General features: G+C 36.2%; 6 protein-coding genes across 13 annotated transcripts in view; 5 read left to right on the forward strand and 1 right to left on the reverse strand.

Moving 5' to 3' along the window:
* LOC118274591 (solute carrier family 12 member 6) overlaps positions 1 to 21,436 on the reverse strand; it is a 511,128-nt gene that overhangs the window by 182,316 nt on the left and 307,376 nt on the right. The gene's annotated exons all lie outside the window — the stretch shown is intronic.
* Positions 296 to 2,315, forward strand: LOC118274714 (trypsin, alkaline C-like). Its single transcript, XM_035592392.2, has 4 exons — positions 296 to 454; positions 993 to 1,161; positions 1,379 to 1,634; positions 1,972 to 2,315. Exons 1-4 carry the CDS (start codon positions 409 to 411, stop codon positions 2,266 to 2,268), a joined length of 768 nt encoding a protein of 255 aa, XP_035448285.2. The 5' UTR covers positions 296 to 408; the 3' UTR covers positions 2,269 to 2,315.
* Positions 5,545 to 7,232, forward strand: LOC118274829 (trypsin, alkaline B). Its single transcript, XM_035592557.2, has 4 exons — positions 5,545 to 5,709; positions 6,013 to 6,178; positions 6,492 to 6,750; positions 6,896 to 7,232. Exons 1-4 carry the CDS (start codon positions 5,664 to 5,666, stop codon positions 7,187 to 7,189), a joined length of 765 nt encoding a protein of 254 aa, XP_035448450.2. The 5' UTR covers positions 5,545 to 5,663; the 3' UTR covers positions 7,190 to 7,232.
* On the forward strand, positions 10,193 to 11,553 carry LOC118274631 (trypsin, alkaline C-like). Its single transcript, XM_050698942.1, has 4 exons — positions 10,193 to 10,359; positions 10,462 to 10,630; positions 10,706 to 10,961; positions 11,193 to 11,553. The coding sequence occupies exons 1-4, from the start codon at positions 10,314 to 10,316 to the stop codon at positions 11,487 to 11,489; spliced, it is 768 nt and encodes a 255-aa protein (XP_050554899.1). The 5' UTR covers positions 10,193 to 10,313; the 3' UTR covers positions 11,490 to 11,553.
* LOC118274806 (trypsin, alkaline C-like) lies at positions 14,999 to 16,220 on the forward strand. Its single transcript, XM_035592520.2, has 4 exons — positions 14,999 to 15,164; positions 15,279 to 15,447; positions 15,522 to 15,777; positions 15,872 to 16,220. The coding sequence occupies exons 1-4, from the start codon at positions 15,119 to 15,121 to the stop codon at positions 16,163 to 16,165; spliced, it is 765 nt and encodes a 254-aa protein (XP_035448413.1). The 5' UTR covers positions 14,999 to 15,118; the 3' UTR covers positions 16,166 to 16,220.
* Positions 18,984 to 20,205, forward strand: LOC118274791 (trypsin, alkaline C-like). The gene is made up of 4 exons (XM_035592501.2): positions 18,984 to 19,149; positions 19,264 to 19,432; positions 19,507 to 19,762; positions 19,857 to 20,205. Exons 1-4 carry the CDS (start codon positions 19,104 to 19,106, stop codon positions 20,148 to 20,150), a joined length of 765 nt encoding a protein of 254 aa, XP_035448394.2. The 5' UTR covers positions 18,984 to 19,103; the 3' UTR covers positions 20,151 to 20,205.

Here is a 21,436-nt window from a genome sequence, read left to right on the forward strand (position 1 = left end):
CTTTTCTCCATTAATTTACATGAGTGAACCGTGATTTCTAGTTAAGTATATCTCATGATAGTTATTATAAAATTATGTTACCTAAATCCCTATCTCGAATATAATTATCTAGTAGAATTGTATGCTACCTCAAAAGATTTTGTTAACTGACTTATTGTATAGATCTAGCAAAGGTTTAATTTAGATTTAACTTCAGAATTTATTAAAGAAGTTAACACAAACAGTGGCAATAAATAAGGAGAAAATGTGCTTGCGCTGTCAAAAATCATTCTACGTCAAAAATCAAGAACACAAAAATATCAGCTTATCTAAGTCTGAGATTAAATAATCTTAGCTTAGCTCCCATGTTATCAATCTTTGAGAGTATAAATGCGCATTGCTAAGTCACTGAGTAATTAGTCAATCAACATGCGCGTCCTCAGTGTTCTAGCCATTTTAGTAGCGGCAGTAGCAGGTAAGTCATTTTAAATTAAATTACTTTCTTAAAAAATACTCTCAAAAATGTTTTAAATATTCCACTGCCTTTACTTGTTTACTTTATAAAAATAAAATTAAGCCACCCGATCGATTTCGATCATGCTGGTAAGTCTAACTAAACTAGCCCACGACGCAGGAGGTAAGTACTATAACACTAAATAATTCATCATCATCAATAGCCTGTGAGAGTTTACTACTGGACTTGTGTGAATTCCTTACAAAATAGTTATTTATTATGACTTATCCCACCTCGAGTGAGGCGAGACGGAGTGTCAGATTCTTACTGACTTAAAACCATCTCGTTCGCCCTTTGAGTAGCCCGCAACCCATTCCACCATACTTCAATATTGCAGTTTAAAAGGATAAGTTTCAGTGCCTGGTTCTCAATTAATCCTTTATAATAGACTCTAATGACACCCGTGGTAAGATTAGGGTATGTGACAAATGTGTTTTGACATGGCTAAAATGTAAGAATGGAAAAACAAATTGTGATAAAAAATAAATTTCCTTTTCAGCCGTCCCGACAAATCCTCAGAGGATTGTTGGTGGTTCGGTGACCACAATTGATCAATATCCCACCATCGCCGCTCTGTTATACACCAGCAACTGGAGTGCTTACTGGCAAGCCTGCGGAGGTACCATCCTCAACAACCGTTCTATCCTCACAGCTGCTCACTGCACTCAGTAAGTACCTAACATGTTATATTTAACCAGCTACGCTCTGATCACAATCACTTCTCAACTACAAGGAGTCATAACGTGATTTCTGAATAAATGGATTATTTTATACTTAAAAATGATTTCTCAATTAGAACCCGTGTATCCAGTAACGAATGTTGTATAGATGTTAGGTTATACAGAGTTCAATAACAATTCTTAATGACTTGCTCATTCTTTGCAGTGGTGATGCGGTCGGCAGATGGCGTATTCGCGTAGGCTCCACCTGGGCTAACAGTGGTGGTGTCGTCCATAATGTCAACCAGAATATTGTCCACGGCTCATACAACTCTAATACTATGGACAATGACATCGCTATCCTCCGCTCCGCCTCCACCTTTACCTTCAACAACAATGTCCGCGCTGCCTCCATCGCCGGTGCCAACTACAACGTCGCTGACAATCAGGCTGTTTGGGCTGCAGGATGGGGTACAACTGCTGTAAGTTATTTAGAACATTTATTTATTTTAATTTAAACTTTGGGCTTTATAATTCCTGAATCAACAAAAAGTCATAAAAAATTTAAAATCGACTGCTAAATGTGGAACTGACTTGGAATTGAGTAATTAGATTTTTTGTAACAAGCAAGTGAAAATTAATTATCAGATTTATACATTAATCAAAGGAGCCGTAAATGTAAACAATAGCCGGGTGCGTGAAACTGCATTAGAGCCATTTATTGTCTACAAGAAACAAAAAACGTCAAAATCTAGAATACACCACTATAGGTACTCATGGTATTTTCTTAATTGATATTTATTTTATCTTATTTTTCAGTCTGGTGCCAGCTCCGGTTCCGAGCAGCTCCGTCACGTCCAACTTGTGATTATGAACCAGAACAGCTGTGCTAACAACTACCGCATTGTTGGTATTACCATCACCGCCAACATGTTGTGCTCCGGCTGGCCCTCTGGCGGTCGCGACCAGTGCCAGGGTGACTCTGGTGGTCCTCTCTACCATAACGGCATCGTTGTTGGTGTCTGCTCTTTCGGTTTGGGTTGCGGTCTGGTTAACTTCCCTGGTGTGAACGCTCGCGTTTCTCGGTACACTACTTGGATTTCTTCCAACTCATAAGAAGAAAATATTATGTTTAATATAATAATAAAATTTAATTTCATCAATTTAATGTTTTTGATTTCATTACGTATATTTTTTACGATGTTTTTACACACGATCAAAGCTTTATTGTTTGATGCTCATTATATTCTTACTAGATAGAAATACATAAATAATAAAATTTAATTCGATGGAACATCTTCGGTTAGACACGATCAAAGCTTTATTGTTTGATGCTCATTATATTCTTACTAGATAGAAATACATAAATAATAAAATTTAATTCGATGAAATATCTTCGGTTAGACCAGAGTAATATTATTGACTTCCAAAAAACCAGCGTGAACATCACTTGCGTTGTATTTCGCCGTGTGAGTGAGGTTTCCTCTCAGATAGACTGCCAAATGTCCAATCAGTGCTATTTGTTTACCAATAGGCGATACGTCTACTGGTTTGTTGCATTACTATCCTATAAAAATCTATCAGCAAAGTAAAATTCATTGCTCGTGGAATCACCTCTTGCTAACAATGGCTAGAGATTTTTTCATATGAGTATTTCGTTCCTTAGTCACCATTCGATAACATATTACCGGTACCAGCACCAGTATATAACTGGAGATATTATTAATACACGCCCGGTTCCTCGAATAGGCGTGTATATTTATGTCGTCCAATTTTTATCTATAATTCGTGGGCAGTAGTGACTCATTTTAGCTGACTTTGACTTTAATCTATCATTATCTGTAGATTATATCATACATTGCACATACAATAGGTATAAATAAACAATGAGTTTTTTATATTTTCCACTAAGTGCATATTTTAGTAGATTACATTATCCGTAAAAAAGTTAGAAGCTTATTGACCCTAAGTGTAGTTATGGTATGGCATTCTCTAGACAAATAGATTCATTTAAAATTACATTCAGTTAATCTAAAAGTTAATGTATGGGTTTGATATAATAGTTTATCTCAGGTAGATTATGACACACACTATAATTATGTATGGGGACCTCATAGTTTAACAGTGGACTGTTAATGATGAAATAGGTTGTTGTTTTTGTACTTACGAGCAGAATTGAGTGCTACAGAATCATACGGGTGTCTTAAACCTCCGGACCACCAGCAAATTTTTTAAAAATACATATATTGTATTATGTTCATGCAATTATTAATTAATTAAATATTTTTTAGTAAAGTCCTAAACAATTATTTTATTAAAGCTCATCATTTCATATTCATTAAAAAAAACTCATCATGACTGAGTAGGCTTTCCAATATTTTTTATCAAAAGACACATAATTAAATTTTCATTTTGTTCTCATCTCAGTGCTTTTACCTCCTTTATAATAATATTTTGCTAACAACTTTCATTATTACAAAATAAAGAATTGAAATTAAACAAATAGGTCGACTGCAACCGAACTGAATTTACCCGCATATTTTTTTCAGTAGACATCATAATTAATCGACGTCGATAAGACTAGTAATTATTAAAAAAATGATTACATTAAGGTGACTCATAATAATTATTACGGTCATAGGTGTTGATTTGATCCTAGCACGCACTTAGGGGTTTTTTGAAAATGAATAATGTGTGAGAGTTGCCCAGTCACCGCACCAATCGTGCAGTTTTTGTGATGAAAATAATGTTCACTTAAAACACGTGTTTTAATATATTTTATTATTGTAACACTAAATTCTTTTGTACAGTAATATGTGGATAACGTCGTGGGCAGTGTATTTGTTCATTTAAGTATTTATGATTTACTGTATCATGTATATATACCTATTTAGTGTACTGCCGTTTGTTGTCCTTAATAAAATAAAAAAAATATATTTTTTTTTTTATTCGAAATGGCATTATCTGAATTTTCTTACTAATTGGTTGGATTTTCCAAAAAAAAAACGAATGCCACCTAAACACTCATAAATAATAGTAGATTAATTCAGTGCTGAATATTATCTAAAACAGTTGTATCTACATTTTTTATCTAAAATAATGTAGTGACAATTTACTGGTGACCGGACTTCCCAACCATCGTACAACGCGTAACTTTACAACGTTCGTATTTCATTACAATTCGTTTTTCATATTTTTCCAATATTACACTGTTACGATCAATGTGCGGGCCATCGAACGAACTTTTGGTGTATAACCATCCTGGTATCACAGGGAACCACTACAGCGATCTTTGTTAAAAAAATGCACTACTCGTAAAAACACGAAACTTCTTAAAACTTAACTTTTTTTTTTAAATTTAACACGCTTTAAATTTTTTCTCACAACGATCGAATATTTCACTACAATATGTATTAGCTCAACTGACTGCTTCAGAATAATATCTAACATTCGCTTACACCAAGAGATATCAAACCCGAAAAACCCATTCGGTGGGCATATCCATAATTATGATAATCGATTTACTCCATTGTTATCTTATAATGAAGTGTACATATTAAAAGTGCCACCCTTTTAATATTCCATATATTTGAAATTAGTTGACAATAGTTAGGTTTGCACTTACAAAATTACCCGTTTCAGTAGTGCATTTCCACCCATTTACAATACGTGCATTTCCACACAGACAGACGATTATGGTTCTATGCAGGCCTAAACAATTAAACTGTTGATAATTTTAGTTATCTTGTAATAGAAGACAGGCAAAAGTTTTTTTTATATTTGGTGGGTTGATGTTTGGTCACTATCCTGGTGGTAAGTGATGATGCGGCAAACGATGGAGCACGTTTGCCCAAAATCAACCAGTTCACCCTGGCCTTGAAGACGCCCAGGTTACACCGGCAAAGAATTCCTTAGCAGTTCGCACAAAGGAGCTTAAAGCTAAGAACTTAGTGCGAGTAGGTGGGATATCTACAAAGAAACGGTGGTGCTTTGGCAATAGTCATGTGGTTTAACGATGGAAAGGACTATGGGGAATCAAGTTGTGTAAAAAACCAAAAAACTTGCAACCATGCACCTGTGAAGGCGTGAACAAACGCAACATCGTTGCACAGCTTCTTAGTACGCCGCTCGGTGTGTTCTAGTGCATCTGAATATAATATTTGAAAATTTCAACCATGTGAGACGAATAGTTTCTAAGATACCCATTTAAGTAATATAATAAAATTGTTTAACAAAATACACTTTCATGATTGTGAACCATTCTTTAGATAAACTTGTCTTGTAACTATCACAAACTACTTTTAATTTCCCTAGTTTATAGGTAAATAGTGGGGTTTTTTAATCGACATGCCTTAAATTATCTGTTAATCCTTTTATGTACGTAAGAAAAATGATAAACCATAACAAATTATTTTATCTGACAGCGTTTCGCTTCGGTTGATTTAATGTCGTTGATATAAATATCGTAATAATTTGAAGTTCTACCTCACTCGTCTTCGAGCCACAACAAGATGATTGTCGCCGCTTTCTTTGCTTTTTTCATCGCAACAGCTTCGGGTATGTCCATAATATGTTATATTGTGCCTATTATTATAAGTGTAGTAATAGTATTTGTTTGTGACGATACTACTTTCATATAATTCGCATTATATGTGTAAAGTTTGTTTTTAAATCACGGATGCCAATAAAGTAATTTCTTTAATTTGCCTATGACTATTATTTAATTATGAAATTAGTTACAGACAGTTTGTCTGCTTTCAAAAGTTCAACAAACTTGTTCCAAGCAATAAAGAGTTATATAACAATGTATTTTATTCATATTAGATTATTTTTCCTAATTTTCATTATTTTTATTTTCAGCTGCCTCTAACCCCCAGCGAATTATGGGTGGTCAACTGACAACTATTGATCAGTACCCATCCATCGCTACCCTGTTGTACTCTGAAAACTTAATCTCATTCTTTCAACGTTGTGGCGGTATCATCATAAACAACCGGGCTATTCTCTCTGCTGCTCACTGCTTCTAGTAAGTATATGCATAAATTAAGAGAAATGTTGGAATACTTAGTCTCCATTTTAATTTTTTTTCGCTAAATTCTTTTATTTTCTATTCTATGGTAAAAGTAGACTGATGTATCGAAATATAAACAATTAGAGATATATCGATAACTACATAGATAGGACTACTTTCCATTACAGATGATGAAATGAATTAATATGTTTCACCAAAAATTAATGATGTAATTAGTAACAGGATTTCACAAAAGACAACGATAAATCTTGTACCTAATAATACCTTTTTGCTATAAATTCTAATGTTAACAAAATTCTTTTTACAGTGGAGATCGCCCGATCAACAGATGGCGTATCCGTGTCGGGTCTTCTTTCGCACACAGTGGTGGTGTTATGCACGCTCCTAACAATGTCATCATGCACCCTGATTTCAACTACTCAACCCTGGACAGTGATATCTGCATCGTCCACTCTCCATCTGCCTTCACTTTCAACAACAATGTTCAACCTGCCTCCATCGCTGGTTCCAACTACAATGTTGGTGACTACCAACCTGTCTGGGCTGCCGGTTGGGGCTCACAATTTGTAAGTTTCCTTTCAAAAATAAGGGTTTATTTAGTAACAGTATTCGAAACAAATGAATAATTTTCCAATTACCAAATTCTTTTGAATAATCTTAGTTAAAGGTTTTGAAAGACCGATTTAAAAACATTTATTTTATAATTTACAGGACGGTGGACCAGGTTCCGAGCAGCTCCGTCACGTGATGGTCCTGACTGTTAACCAAGACATCTGCAGATCCAACTACGGTCTCGTCTTCATCCAAATCACCCAAAACATGTTGTGCTCTGGCTGGCCCGTTGGCGGTCGCGACCAGTGCAATGGTGACTCTGGTGGTCCTCTCTACCACAACGGCGTCGTTGTTGGTGTCTGCTCCTTCGGTCTTGGATGTGGTCTTGACTCCCTGCACGGTGTCAACGTTCGCGTATCTCGATTCTCCTCCTGGATTGCCGCTAATGCATAAGATGCTGTAAACGATTTCTCTCAATAAAATAAGTTCAAACGTATTAACATTTTTTTTTTTTTTCGTTAAAATACAATTTTAGATTTGTGTTACTTCTGGGGTTGTAACTGAGACTACCTATATCGCGGCCTCGGCATAGAGCACAAATTAGAACGGAGAGGTTTTAGTCAATCTGAAATTCACTAGACACGTTTACCATTTTCAACTGAGAGAAGTTTGACAAAATATCTCTGCATATTTATCTAAAGAAATAAAATAAAATTAATCTCTGCTATGTTATGTGACACTTATATAGTGAATAAGGAAGTCTAAAATGACTCCTAACGATAGTCAGGGCAAGATTTTTATGAAAGAACATATCAGAATTTTCCTTAAATATCCTAAAAACGTTGCCTCTCACTAGGATTTTCTCCTGTATCGTGGTTGTTCCACCTGCAATCTAATTAATAATAATCAAATTCAAATTCTTTAGTTACTGGAGTAGCATGCGTAGAAAGTAGAACTCAATAGTTAGTTTAATATAATATACATATCTCGGTTGCCGATCAAGATAAAAACAATTTAGATCCAACAGGTGCAAAATTTTATTGTAAATTTTCCCAAATCAAAGAAAAGTTATCTGTAATCCGGATATTGAAAAGATATAAAAGAAAATTATTTTTGATAAAATGAGGTATTCAGGACAGGTGAGATATTATCACACATTAAAAATCCCATCATATCCGGAAATTCACTAATGTCAGTATTCAAATGTACCGCCCATTGTATTATTTTATTCCGTACCTAAAAAATATTTATTATTAATATTCTTCCAATATTGGTTTTGTATTTTGTTAAAAATTATGACTTCGAATTGAAATTTTGATTTAATCCAGATTTTGACAACCCAGACCAATATTGTAGTATTCTAATATTTACAACCTTAAAAAAATTATACGATGTCATTTTAGTTTTTTTTTTTTTATATATTGGTTAATCAGAAGTAAAGTGAAAATAATTATAGTGATGTCTCTGTAATTATAGCAGAGGATATGTTCTTCGCGCGTCCTAATTTGCACCATGAGGAGCAATGCTCCAAGGAATCTGGTGGTCCAAACATTTAATGAATTAACTCAAGCCAAATGCGTCCACAGCAACGTAGCATAGCACGTCTTTGGTGGTAAGGCACTCTTACTCGGTAATTCAAGCGTTATGCTACACAAAATTATAATATGCCGCAGGTTGTTGATCTGTTCGGTTATGATATACAAATAGCGTATTAATTGCGATTTTAAATAAAATGGTTCGTGATTCATTTTAATCAACTCTGGATTTTGCTGAGCATTCTCCTTTAATTTGAGTGAAGTTTATTTAATTTGAGTAATGTTTTCAGTAAAATCTTTTCAGTGTTACTACACTGAAAACTTTTTAGCAATATTTTAAATGCTCTAATAACAATTGCTCAATCATAAACAGACGGCGCTGAAACAATGTTTCTTTGATAAAAATGAAAGATAACGAGCATTACGTGTCATGTACGCCGAGTATTAAACAAAAATACAATCGTAGTAATAAAATATGTACAATTTAAACAAAATCAAAATAGTACGGTATTACGAAAGTTTGTATGCTCTTTTGTTTAACTTTTTGAAGAAATGATTAATCTTAGAAGGTAGGTATTTTAAATGGGAAAAAATCAGCCAATAGAGGCCATTCGAGGTAAGATTTTAACTAATTGAAACCCACACCGTTCCTACTCCTGCTTTTCGAACCGGCAACCCGATAAGTAGTCCGCAGCTCCGTAGGAGGTAGGTACTAGAGACACATTATTTCTAACAATAATTATAAACTACCTTAGTTCCTAAATTGCAATATGATATACATAAGTACGTATAACAACATAAAATAATAATTAGATGAGAGTTACCTATCTTATCTTCAACACATTACTTGCGAGCAATTTAGTAATAAACGATGTTTGAAATCAAAGGGAGTCATGATTTTTATAGCATCAATTTCCTATAATGATAAAATTTACGATTCTTCAATTGGGCATGAGTATCGATTAGAAAATCTTTTAAGGAAATACTTATGGCATATCATAGTTTTTATTTAAAGTTGCTGATATTAAAGTTGATGACATAGCAATAGGAATTTATGATGATATTTGGTATGTTTGAAATCCAATATAAAAGAAGAAGATAAGTATTTAAAAATACACAATATTACTTTGCCTATTAAACGATTTATTTTGAAGCAAAGTGTAACTGAACTGTAATGTCATATTATTTTTAAATAGTAGTAGTTACAATTCAATGGCTGCAAATTACTGAAGATTTACCTCTGTAGTGTGCTATTAGAGAAGCAGTAGATATGGAAATGGGCTGATCGTCAATCGACAATGATGATTTTAGCTCCAGAGACAAAGTAGGTAAAACTATTGCTAAGGACTGGATTAAGTAACCATTAAATGACTCTGACTTAGTAAGGTGGCAAGTCTTTTTAAAATAATCGGATATTAAGACGGAAACGAAAAGATAAGTATTTCCTGTACGTATTGATAAAAAAATTATCATTAACGAACAATTTTTTGTTCGTTTTTCTATTGAAGTCATTCGAAGAAAGTAAAAACAATAACTATAGCTATTTTTATCTTGTCTAGTACAACCAAATATATTGGTGCATCCATCTTACTTCGCAGTAAAGCTGGAAGGAATTAAATTCATAAGATACTGGTAGGTTTTCTAAGCAACTTTTCACTATAGGTAGATTCGTTTAAAAAAATTATCGTGTTAGCAAAATCTGGTATATTATAATATACAATTATTGTTGTTTTTTTACTTAATACAGCTATTACTGTTTAATTTATGTTATTTACCTGTTAGTCAGACTTTTTTCGCAATCTAAGAATTTGGTTCGTCATCATCTAAAAATTCGTAGGCACGTACTCTAGTAGGCAGTCGCGTGCGAGCACGAGACCCGAAGATTATTCGCCTAATTAGAATTAATCTATTAATGCCGTTTGCGCATGTGTAGTGATAATTTGGCATTTAATCTCCCGGTATAGTACACTAATCGATTTCATTTTGATATAAATACTGTCATCAATTGGCAATTTACCTCACTTGTCCACGAGTTATCCAAAATGCGTGTCATCGCTTTTCTAGCCCTTTGCATCGCGGCTGTGGCAGGTGCTATTTAATAAGCATCTAATATATTCGTCATATTATGAAATATTGGCAATACCAATCTCTGTTATTAATACTGACGTAAACCGTTTTCTTTGTTTTCAGCTGTCCCAGCAAATCCCCAAAGGATTGTGGGTGGAACGGTGACTACCATTGACCAGTACCCCTCGATTGCCGCTCTCTTGTACACGGTGAACTTCAACACCTACTTCCAAGCTTGTGGCGGTACCATCCTTAACAACAGGGCTGTTCTTACTGCTGCCCACTGCACAGTGTACGTTACCTTAATCTTCAAGTTTACTGACCATCTTAGTTCGTTCAGAGAATAATCTTATAATTTCTTTTACAGTGGTGACCAAGTGAACAGATGGCGTATCCGTGTCGGCTCCACCTTCGCCAACAGCGGTGGTATTGTAAACGACGTCAACAGGATCATTATTCACCCATCTTACGATGACAGCACCCTGGACAGTGATCTTTCTATCTTGCACTCTGCTTCAGCCTTCTCTTTCAACAACAATGTCCAAGCTGCTTCCATCGCTGGCTCCAACTACGTTCTTGGTGACTTCCAACCCGTGTGGGCTGCTGGTTGGGGTACAACTTACGTAAGTTAAACATTACTTTTGTCATATTCACAGCCGTTTTGTAGTTGGTTTCATACAGAGATTTCAGAAAGGATTTTTTTAGTTAGGAAATCAACTTAAAGCTAGAGAGTTACTGGCTATTTTTAACCATGAAATTCAAACAATATGTACAGGCATTAAAATAGGAGCGTTTTGATAAATTGAGTAAGACTCATTACATTAGTATCTCATAATATATATTTTATTTTACAGTATGGCGCACCCACTGGCTCTGAGCAGCTCCGTCACGTGATGGTGGTCACTGTCAACCAGGACATTTGCAGAGCTAACTACGGTCTCGTCTTCTTGACTATCACCCAAAACATGTTGTGCTCTGGCTGGCCCACCGGTGGTCGCGACCAGTGCCAGGGTGACTCTGGTGGTCCCCTCTACCACAATGGCGTTCTCGTCGGTGTCTGCTCTTTCGGTCTTGGATGTGGTCTGGACTCCCTTCCTGGTGTCAATGTTCGCGTATCTAGGTTCACCTCCTGGATCAGCTCTAACTCGTAAATACATATCGAATAAAATTTAAGCTAAGTCGAATCGAATAAACTACTGAATATTGTTCCATAAATCTTGTTTTCTTCTTCTATTTGCCTATATAGGCTTCCCTTCCATTCTCTACTTCATGTAACTTATCATTTGAGGAAACTATAAATATTTTTGTTGTTACTTTAATCTGTTTACAAAGTCATATTTTTCGTTACGTATTCAGGTGTCATGTGTATGATGTGATGTGATGTGTCATTATAAAAATGATATGATAAGTTTAATCGTATTTATTTAACTGATTGATAAGGGCATTAATGTCGCTTGCCTGATGATTTAGATTAATGATATTAGTAATATTCAATAAAATACTTAACATGCCTAAACATGTACTAAATTACTTATCACTGATACGCTAAATGTAAGATTAATCCCTAAAGGGGCAGGCAGTGGTACATTTATACCTACAATAGTACAATATAAACACACTGTTTACCAGTTATTTGAAAATTTTTATACATTAAGTGGAAATAAGTCTATTGCCGTAAATTCGTCATAAATATTAGCGATAATTATTCAGAGACAAAGTCTGAAAAATTTTATACAAATTTTGAAATTCTAAAAAACCACTCGTTCAACGACATAATCAAAACATTAATTAAAAACCAACAAAGTTAAAAGTCAAAGTGATGATGAAAATGTCTATAATTATAACTATTAATTAGTGTGTTATTGTATTATAGTGATTAGGCAAAATACTACCACTTTCCCCTGTGAGTGCTGTAAAAGCCTATTACATGGGTCTTGTAACATAAATGGTGAAAAGTGGGTGTACATTGCATAGTGGCAATTACGTGCCTATATCCTTGCTTCTATTATACAGGTGTAAAATGCACCTTTACTTACCCAATCATACGGATAAGATACGACGCACGTGTTATAAATGTATTATGTAGCATTCAATCATTTAACTTGTCAGTATAATTATACCTATCGCTTTTTCATGAACCCTGTTAAATATAATTTATCGTCAGATTGGAAATATATTTGATTGATGTCAATGAAAATGCATAATAATAACATCACGCGTGACTACTTCGTGAATAAGGCAATTGAGGTAAATCTTATACTCGCGTTTTACTAGTTCGATTAGCTGTAGCTTAAATATAATCCCAAACCTGGGACTTTAGAATTGATAGACATCAGTAATAGCACGGTCTCTGAAATTGTGCCCAGTATATTATGGCAATAGCCTCACACCATATTACATAGGACTTATAACACAAATATTGAATAGTGGGTGCAATACCAGTATCCTTAATTTTTTGGTGTCCTAACTGTTGCCAGTCGCATTCAAATATCGTAACTTGTAAACTATGGCAATGCATGACAGGTCTTTGCTATGATGAGATTACATACGCATCTCAAAAAAGTCTGCTACATTTGAAGATCAATAATTTTCAATTAATAATGACGTACCTACTAAGTCTAATCCACAATCGGTGACTGGACTTATCGGCGTCAACTGCTAAACAGTAATGAAGATAGATTGAACAACAATAATAGGTAATCTAGAATGGCAAGTACCTGTAAAATAAAATGACTAAACAAAATCACATCTCGAACTTATCAATTAAAATAAAAGATAAGAAGCGTTTTGAAGCATTAACTACGCACGCGTAACGATAAACGAGAAATAAGACGCAGAAAGTTGAGGAAAATTAATTTTAAAGTCATTATAAATACTTTATCAATCTGGCTTTCCAAATGATTCAAAAGGTGTTAAAAAATTAAAGGCTATAAATAGAAATTAGTCAGATGTGCAAAGTCTAGCTCTTTAATTACAACGTCACAAACTCTTTTTTTATTTCAAAAATGTACTCTATTTCTGTTACTTAACTTAAGCATCACCTCATTATGTTTAAAGAAAATTCAAGAGTCAATTATGAATCGACGTAGACATCTCAGCAGGACTTGGCGTAGTATTTATGTTTTAAACTTTATTGATTAATCTTTCAATATTGCTCAAATCTGAAATAAAAATATGTACTTATCTATACATCCCTTTTACTGCCAGGTAGGCAGAAGCATAAACATACGTCCGTTTTTTAAAAGTTCCAACCTTTCTGAACGTGGCTTCACATCAGCTATTTAAGAGGTTAGGAGCAAAGCAAAAAATAGCAATTTCCATCGTATCAGTACACAAACTTGACTTATAATAGTTATTTTTTTGGGCATATGTTTGTTTTTAAATTTTAGTTTTTGAAGTTTTTTGTTTTTTTTTTATTTGTAATTTATTATTTTAGTACAAGGTTAAGTATACAGACCCGATATACTAGGTATAAACCACGTAGGACAATGAAACCCCTATCTAAGTGTAAAATTCTCATCAATACAAACACGGGGTCATTGCTGTAAGTTCTTTTTTACATTTGATTGGTCGACGTTTAGCCGCTATCTTGACTGAAGGTAAGTGATGATGCGGACTACGATGGAATACGATGGTAGGAGTCAACAAAGAGTTCCCTCAAATGTCTATCTATCGGCTTCATCATCAGATCGACTCCAGACCTTTAAGGTGTATGATAGTGGGAGATGTTTTAAATATTTTATTAAAAAAAAAATCAATTTTTAAACTTTCCCCTCTATTCCCTGACATCCTAAGATCTGATATCTTGACTTGGTAGAAATGGGACCAAGTCGAAGGTATGACCATTCAAACAAAAAACTAATAATTAAAATCAGTTCACAAACACCGGAGTAATCGCGTAACATATATCTAAATAAAAACATACAGTCGAATTGATAACCTCCCCTTTTTGAGGAAGTCGGTTACAATTATTTTAATCGTATTAAGAAAAAAATTACCACAGTCGCTACAAATTTTCCCTTAAAATGCGTAGAAATATTTCAAATCCCAATTGTATTAAACACCATCTTACTATAAATATGACAATTGCAGAATTTCACAATGTTTTCTTCATATTAATAAACTCACTTAATTACTTTAAAACCGTAAATAGTAAATCGTATAATTATGTGAAATATCTTTCAAAATTCACTTTTAGAAACGGAAATTATTTACTTTTCTAACCAATGAGAAATCGTAAAACTTTTACAACGTATCTTATTGTTTGCAAAAATAAAATAATTATTTAACGCAAGTGTCCGTTCCAAGCAAATAAGAATTTATGAATGACACATTCTCTGACTGTATTCTGATTAAAGAAAGATTAAAAATAGACCTACTGTACTTATCTCAGATCACGCACATTGTAATGGATCCTTCACATAAGGTTTTAATATTTAACGTCACGATAGGTTGTTACATTTTGTGGTTTTTCAATAACCTTGATTAACATATTTTATAAGATAATTAAGAAAGTTTCTCTATAAATATGGTAGTGGTGGTAAAGGTTCCATATAAGTAAAGTTTTCAGATCAATTCAAACATTTAAAAAAGCAAACATTTACAAATGTTAAAGGTTTTTCGTATTTCCCAGATCTGTAATCTTCTTAATGTGCACAGCGCTTGATAATACAAAAATAATTCTATTTAATCTTTTCGCGCTGTAGCCTAATCATTCCGTTTTGATATAAATACCATCAGCTAGTTTCATTTGGTACACTTGTTCACAAGTAGCAACAAAATGCGTGTCCTCGCTTGCTTGGCCCTTCTCTTAGCTGTGGTAGCAGGTAATATTCTATCTTCTATTAGACTTTGATTACAAGTTCTAACATATCTGACAAATATTGTCTCTTTTAAATTCATGTATCTATCAAAATGTTAAACAATATTTTTCATTTCAGCCGTCCCCTCCAATCCCCAGAGGATTGTGGGTGGTTCGGTCACCACCATTGACCGGTACCCCACCATTGCATCTCTGCTGTACTCGTGGAACTTGAGCTCCTACTGGCAGGCGTGCGGTGGTTCCATCTTGAACAACCGTGCCATCCTTACTGCTGCCCACTGCACAGTGTAAGTACTGCTCCAGAAGTCTCAACTTCGCTATCAAGTAGAGGACAAATTTTAACAACAAATTTTGTTTGCAGTGGTGACGCCGCTAACAGATGGAGAATCCGTCTCGGTTCCACCTGGGCCAACAGCGGTGGTGTCGTTCACAACGTCAACACTAACATCGTCCACCCTTCATACAACTCCGCAACTTTGAACAACGACATCGCTATCCTCCGTTCCGCCACCACTTTCTCCTTCAACAACAATGTTCAGGCTGCCTCCATTGCTGGTGCCAACTACTTGCCCGGTGACAACACCGCCGCCTGGGCCGCTGGATGGGGAACTACCTCTGTAAGTATATTTTAAATAAATCTAATCCAGAAAATAAATCCAGAAAACTGTATCTTGTTGGCATGTAAAATAAAAATGTACTCTTTATTCATAGGCTGGTGGCTCTAGCTCTGAGCAGCTCCGTCACGTTGAGCTGCGCATCATCAACCAGGCTACTTGCAGAAACAACTACGCTACCCGCGGTATCACCATCACCGACAACATGTTGTGCTCCGGCTGGCCCACCGGCGGTCGCGACCAGTGCCAGGGTGACTCTGGTGGTCCCCTCTACCACAACGGCATCGTTGTTGGTGTCTGCTCTTTCGGTATTGGCTGTGCTCAGGCTGCCTTCCCCGGTGTCAACGCTCGTGTATCCCGCTACACCGCCTGGATCTCTTCCAACGCATAAGATATGAATAGTTGTTAAGAATATTGTTATCGTAATAAATTGTAACTTTCACCAATTTTTTTTTTATTATTTCTTGACATATTTTGTTTATAAAATTTATTTGACAGTTAAATAATTATAAATGTTACGCGACCCTGCCCACCCGAGCTACTGCAAGGATATTTTTCATATCCCCTCCGTTTCTGCAGTATCCTCGTTAACCTTCGAGTTGTGGAAATTTTTGACCACCACTGTCTTGCAGGGGTAAATTACCGACGGCAACGTGCTCTGCTTTTACGTCTTGTCTTACTGTGCCCAGGCAGAAAACGGGTTGGTGATTGCCATTTTGCTACAATGAATAACAGGCAAGATGCTAGATATAGGTGAGATGATGAATATGAGAAAGATTGATGTGTTAGGAGTGAGTGAGACGAAAAGAAAGAATTGCATAGCTTTCTTTTTTTTTTTTTCATGGGGGAAAATCATCCAATGACTTCTCCCACCTTGGGCGAGGCGAGAGGGAGTGTCAGACTCTTACTGACTAAAAACCACCCCGTTCCTTCTCCTGCTTTTCGAGCCGGAGCCCCGGTAAACCCGCTAGGTAGTCCGCAGCTCCGGATCAGGCATCAGCCCTACTGGGCCCCATCTGTGGTGGTCTGATGGCTCTTTGAGGCGCGCGTGGAACGCTACGCGCCGTACGCACGGGTCTGGTTCTGTTCGGGCGGTGAGCTACCCTTACTCGCCGCCCGCAGGCCCGCACTTACGGTGGCCGGAGATCACCGCCCATACCTTTCTTACTGGTATAGTGATGCAAATTTCCAGACAGGTAGCCAGGGAGTGAAAGTTATTAATTTTGAAAGAATGTGTGAAAGGGTATGAATGTGTGAGACCCAGAGTACTTTGGATCTGTTCTTTGATCTGATCTGATGTTTGGATAAATTGTGGATACACATGTTGCAGTTGCAGCATGCAGGAATCGAACTGGTTACAAGTTCTACGGCAGCCAGTTGAACAGCCACCACGCCAACTGTGCAGTCGTATTGGTCATACATACTGATAAGTTAACCACTCACATTACATTAACTGCGCATGCGTAATGATAAACGAGGAAAAAAAATTAAGGAAAATTAATTAAAGTCATTGTAAATACTTGATCAATCTGGTTTTCCAAATAATTCAAAAGGTGTTAAAAAATTAAAGGCGATAAACAGAATTTAGTCAAATGTGCTAAGTCTAGCTCTATAACTACAACGTCAAAAACATTTATTATTTTTCAAAAATGAACTCTGTTTCTGTTACTTAAGAATCATCTCTTATATTTTAAGAAAATTCAAGAGTCAATTATGAAGGATCGATTAATATTTGTTTCAAACTTTATTAATTCATCTTTCAATAATTTTGAAATCTCTTTAATTTTGCTCCTGAAAAATAAAACATACTTATCTAAACATTTCTTTTACTGCCAGCTAGACAGAAGCATACACTATACATCCGTATTTTACCAGCTTTTCCGCGGCGTCGTATCAGACATTTATGGGGTTGGGGGCAAAACAAAAAAAAAAATCTACTCGCTATTTGGCACCAATTTCTATCTTATTAAAGTATGGGTAACCTATCAGTTCATATGATTTATAATATTTATGTCTTTCTTTGTAGCTTTACCTTTTTGTAGATTTTGGTTTTTGGAGTTTGTTTTTAAACGTAGTTATTTGTTTATTTTTTACTTATTAGTTTAGGACATGGTTAAGTAAACAAACCTGGTATACTACGTATAACCCACGTAGGTGAAAAGTTCTCACCAATGCCAATTATTCAAGCCAAAACACTAGGCAGCCACTGTTAACTAGTGAGGAATTCCCTTAGCTATAGTACTACTTTATCATCAGGCCCCTAATGACAATCGTGTGACAATAGTGGTACCGTAGTGGTTTTAACCCGGCTGCGCCAGGAGTGTTATGTTTTTCTTGAGAGTACGTATGTTTGTATAATTGTTTGGCACGCTCTGCAGCCTTACCGGCTTGATGGATTTTGGCTTGAGAGGTGTCGTTAGATTCGTATTTATTAAAACTTTATTTAAAAAATACCAAACGCACTAACCGATTCTATAACTTTTAAAAGGGGATCTTTTAAAATGGTAGGGTCGCGTCCCTAGGATCCCGTCATAAGATCCTGATCTGATCCTAAATAATCGAATTATGAAAAAAATACCTCACATGTATCCTAAAAGCGACTGGGAATATCTCAAATTCCAATTGCATCGAACACTAATTTACCATAACTACGATAAATTTTGAATTTCACTTTGTTTTTTTCATATAAATAAAGTCGCTTAATTGAAGTAAATCGTATAATTATGTGGAATATCTTTCACAATTCACTTTTATAAACAACATTGATAAACTTTTCTAGCCAATGAGAAATCGTAAAACTTTTACAATCTATCTTATTGCAAACAAAAATTAAATAATTATTTAACGCAAGTGTCCGTTCCAAGTAAATAAGAATTAATGAATGACACATTCTCTGACTGTATTCTGATTAAAGAAAGATTAAAAATAGACCTACTGTACTTATCTCAGATCACGCACATTGTAATGGATCCTTCACATAAGGTTTTAATATTTAACGTCACGATAGGTTGTTACATTTTGTAGTTTTTCAATAACCTTGATTAACATATTTTATAATATAATCATGAAACTTCCTCTATAAATATGGTAGTACATAAAGTTTTTCTATAAGTAAAGATTTCGTATCAATTCAAACATTAAAAAAAAGGAAAAAATGTTTAAAGTTTTTTTGTATTTCCCAGATCTGTAATCTTCTTAATGTGCACAGCGCTTGATAATACAAAAATAATTCTATTTAATCTTTTCGCGCTGTAGCCTAATCATTCCGTTTTGATATAAATACCATCGGGTAGTTTCATTTGGTACACTTGTTCACAAGTAGCAACAAAATGCGTGTCCTCGCTTGCTTGGCCCTTCTCTTAGCTGTGGTAGCAGGTAATATTCTATCTTCTATTAGACTTTGATTACAAGTTCTAACATATCTGACAAATATTCTGTCTTTTAAATTCATGTATCTATCAAATTGTTAAACAACGTTTATCATTTCAGCCGTCCCCTCCAATCCCCAGAGGATTGTGGGTGGTTCGGTCACCACCATTGACCGGTACCCCACCATTGCATCTCTGCTGTACTCGTGGAACTTGAGCTCCTACTGGCAGGCATGCGGTGGTACCATCTTGAACAACCGTGCCATCCTTACTGCTGCCCACTGCACAGTGTAAGTACTGCTCCAGAAGTCTCAACTTCGCTATCAAGTAGAGGATAGATTTTAACAACAAATTTTCTTTGCAGTGGTGACGCCGCCAACAGATGGAGAATCCGTCTCGGTTCCACCTGGGCCAACAGCGGTGGTGTCGTTCACAACGTCAACACTAACATCGTCCACCCTTCATACAACTCCGCAACTTTGAACAACGACATCGCTATCCTCCGTTCCGCCACCACTTTCTCCTTCAACAACAATGTTCAGGCTGCCTCCATCGCTGGTGCCAACTACTTGCCCGGTGACAACACCGCCGCCTGGGCCGCTGGATGGGGAACTACCTCTGTAAGTATATTTTAGATAAATCTAATCCAGAAAATAAATCCAGAAAACTGTTTCTTGTTGGCATGTCAAATAAAAATTTACTCTTTATTTACAGGCTGGTGGCTCTAGCTCTGAGCAGCTCCGTCACGTTGAGCTGCGCATCATCAACCAGGCTACTTGCAGAAACAACTACGCTACCCGCGGTATCACCATCACCGACAACATGTTGTGCTCCGGCTGGCCCACCGGCGGTCGCGACCAGTGCCAGGGTGACTCTGGTGGTCCCCTCTACCACAACGGCATCGTTGTTGGTGTCTGCTCTTTCGGTATTGGCTGTGCTCAGGCTGCCTTCCCCGGTGTCAACGCTCGTGTATCCCGCTACACCGCCTGGATCTCTTCCAACGCATAAGATATGAATAGTTGTTAAGAATATTGTTATCGTAATAAATTGTAACTTTCACCAATTTTTTTTTTATTATTTCTTGACATATTTTGTTTATAAAATTTATTTGACAGTTAAATAATTATAAATGTTACGCGACCCTGCCCACCCGAGCTACTGCAAGGATATTTTTCATATCCCCTCCGTTTCTGCAGTATCCTCGTTAACCTTCGAGTTGTGGAAATTTTTGACCACCACTGTCTTGCAGGGGTAAATTACCGACGGCAACGTGCTCTGCTTTTACGTCTTGTCTTACTGTGCCCAGGCAGAAAACGGGTTGGTGATTGCCATTTTGCTACAATGAATAACAGGCAAGATGCTAGATATAGGTGAGATGATGAATATGAGAAAGATTGATGTGTTAGGAGTGAGTGAGACGAAAAGAAAGAATTGCATAGCTTTCTTTTTTTTTTTTTCATGGGGGAAAATCATCCAATGACTTCTCCCACCTTGGGCGAGGCGAGAGGGAGTGTCAGACTCTTACTGACTAAAAACCACCCCGTTCCTTCTCCTGCTTTTCGAGCCGGAGCCCCGGTAAACCCGCTAGGTAGTCCGCAGCTCCGGATCAGGCATCAGCCCTACTGGGCCCCATCTGTGGTGGTCTGATGGCTCTTTGAGGCGCGCGTGGAACGCTACGCGCCGTACGCACGGGTCTGGTTCTGTTCGGGCGGTGAGCTACCCTTACTCGCCGCCCGCAGGCCCGCACTTACGGTGGCCGGAGATCACCGCCCATACCTTTCTTACTGGTATAGTGATGCAAATTTCCAGACAGGTAGCCAGGGAGTGAAAGTTATTAATTTTGAAAGAATGTGTGAAAGGGTATGAATGTGTGAGACCCAGAGTACTTTGGATCTGTTCTTTGATCTGATCTGATGTTTGGATAAATTGTGGATACACATGTTGCAGTTGCAGCATGCAGGAATCGAACTGGTTACAAGTTCTACGGCAGCCAGTTGAACAGCCACCACGCCAACTGTGCAGTCGTATTGGTCATACATACTGATAAGTTAACCACTCACATTACATTAACTGCGCATGCGTAATGATAAACGAGGAAAAAAAATTAAGGAAAATTAATTAAAGTCATTGTAAATACTTGATCAATCTGGTTTTCCAAATAATTCAAAAGGTGTTAAAAAATTAAAGGCGATAAACAGAATTTAGTCAAATGTGCTAAGTCTAGCTCTATAACTACAACGTCAAAAACATTTATTATTTTTCAAAAATGAACTCTGTTTCTGTTACTTAAGAAT

This window comes from Spodoptera frugiperda, chromosome 15, assembly GCF_023101765.2.
Source record: "Spodoptera frugiperda isolate SF20-4 chromosome 15, AGI-APGP_CSIRO_Sfru_2.0, whole genome shotgun sequence".
Classification (NCBI taxonomy): domain Eukaryota; kingdom Metazoa; phylum Arthropoda; class Insecta; order Lepidoptera; family Noctuidae; genus Spodoptera; species Spodoptera frugiperda.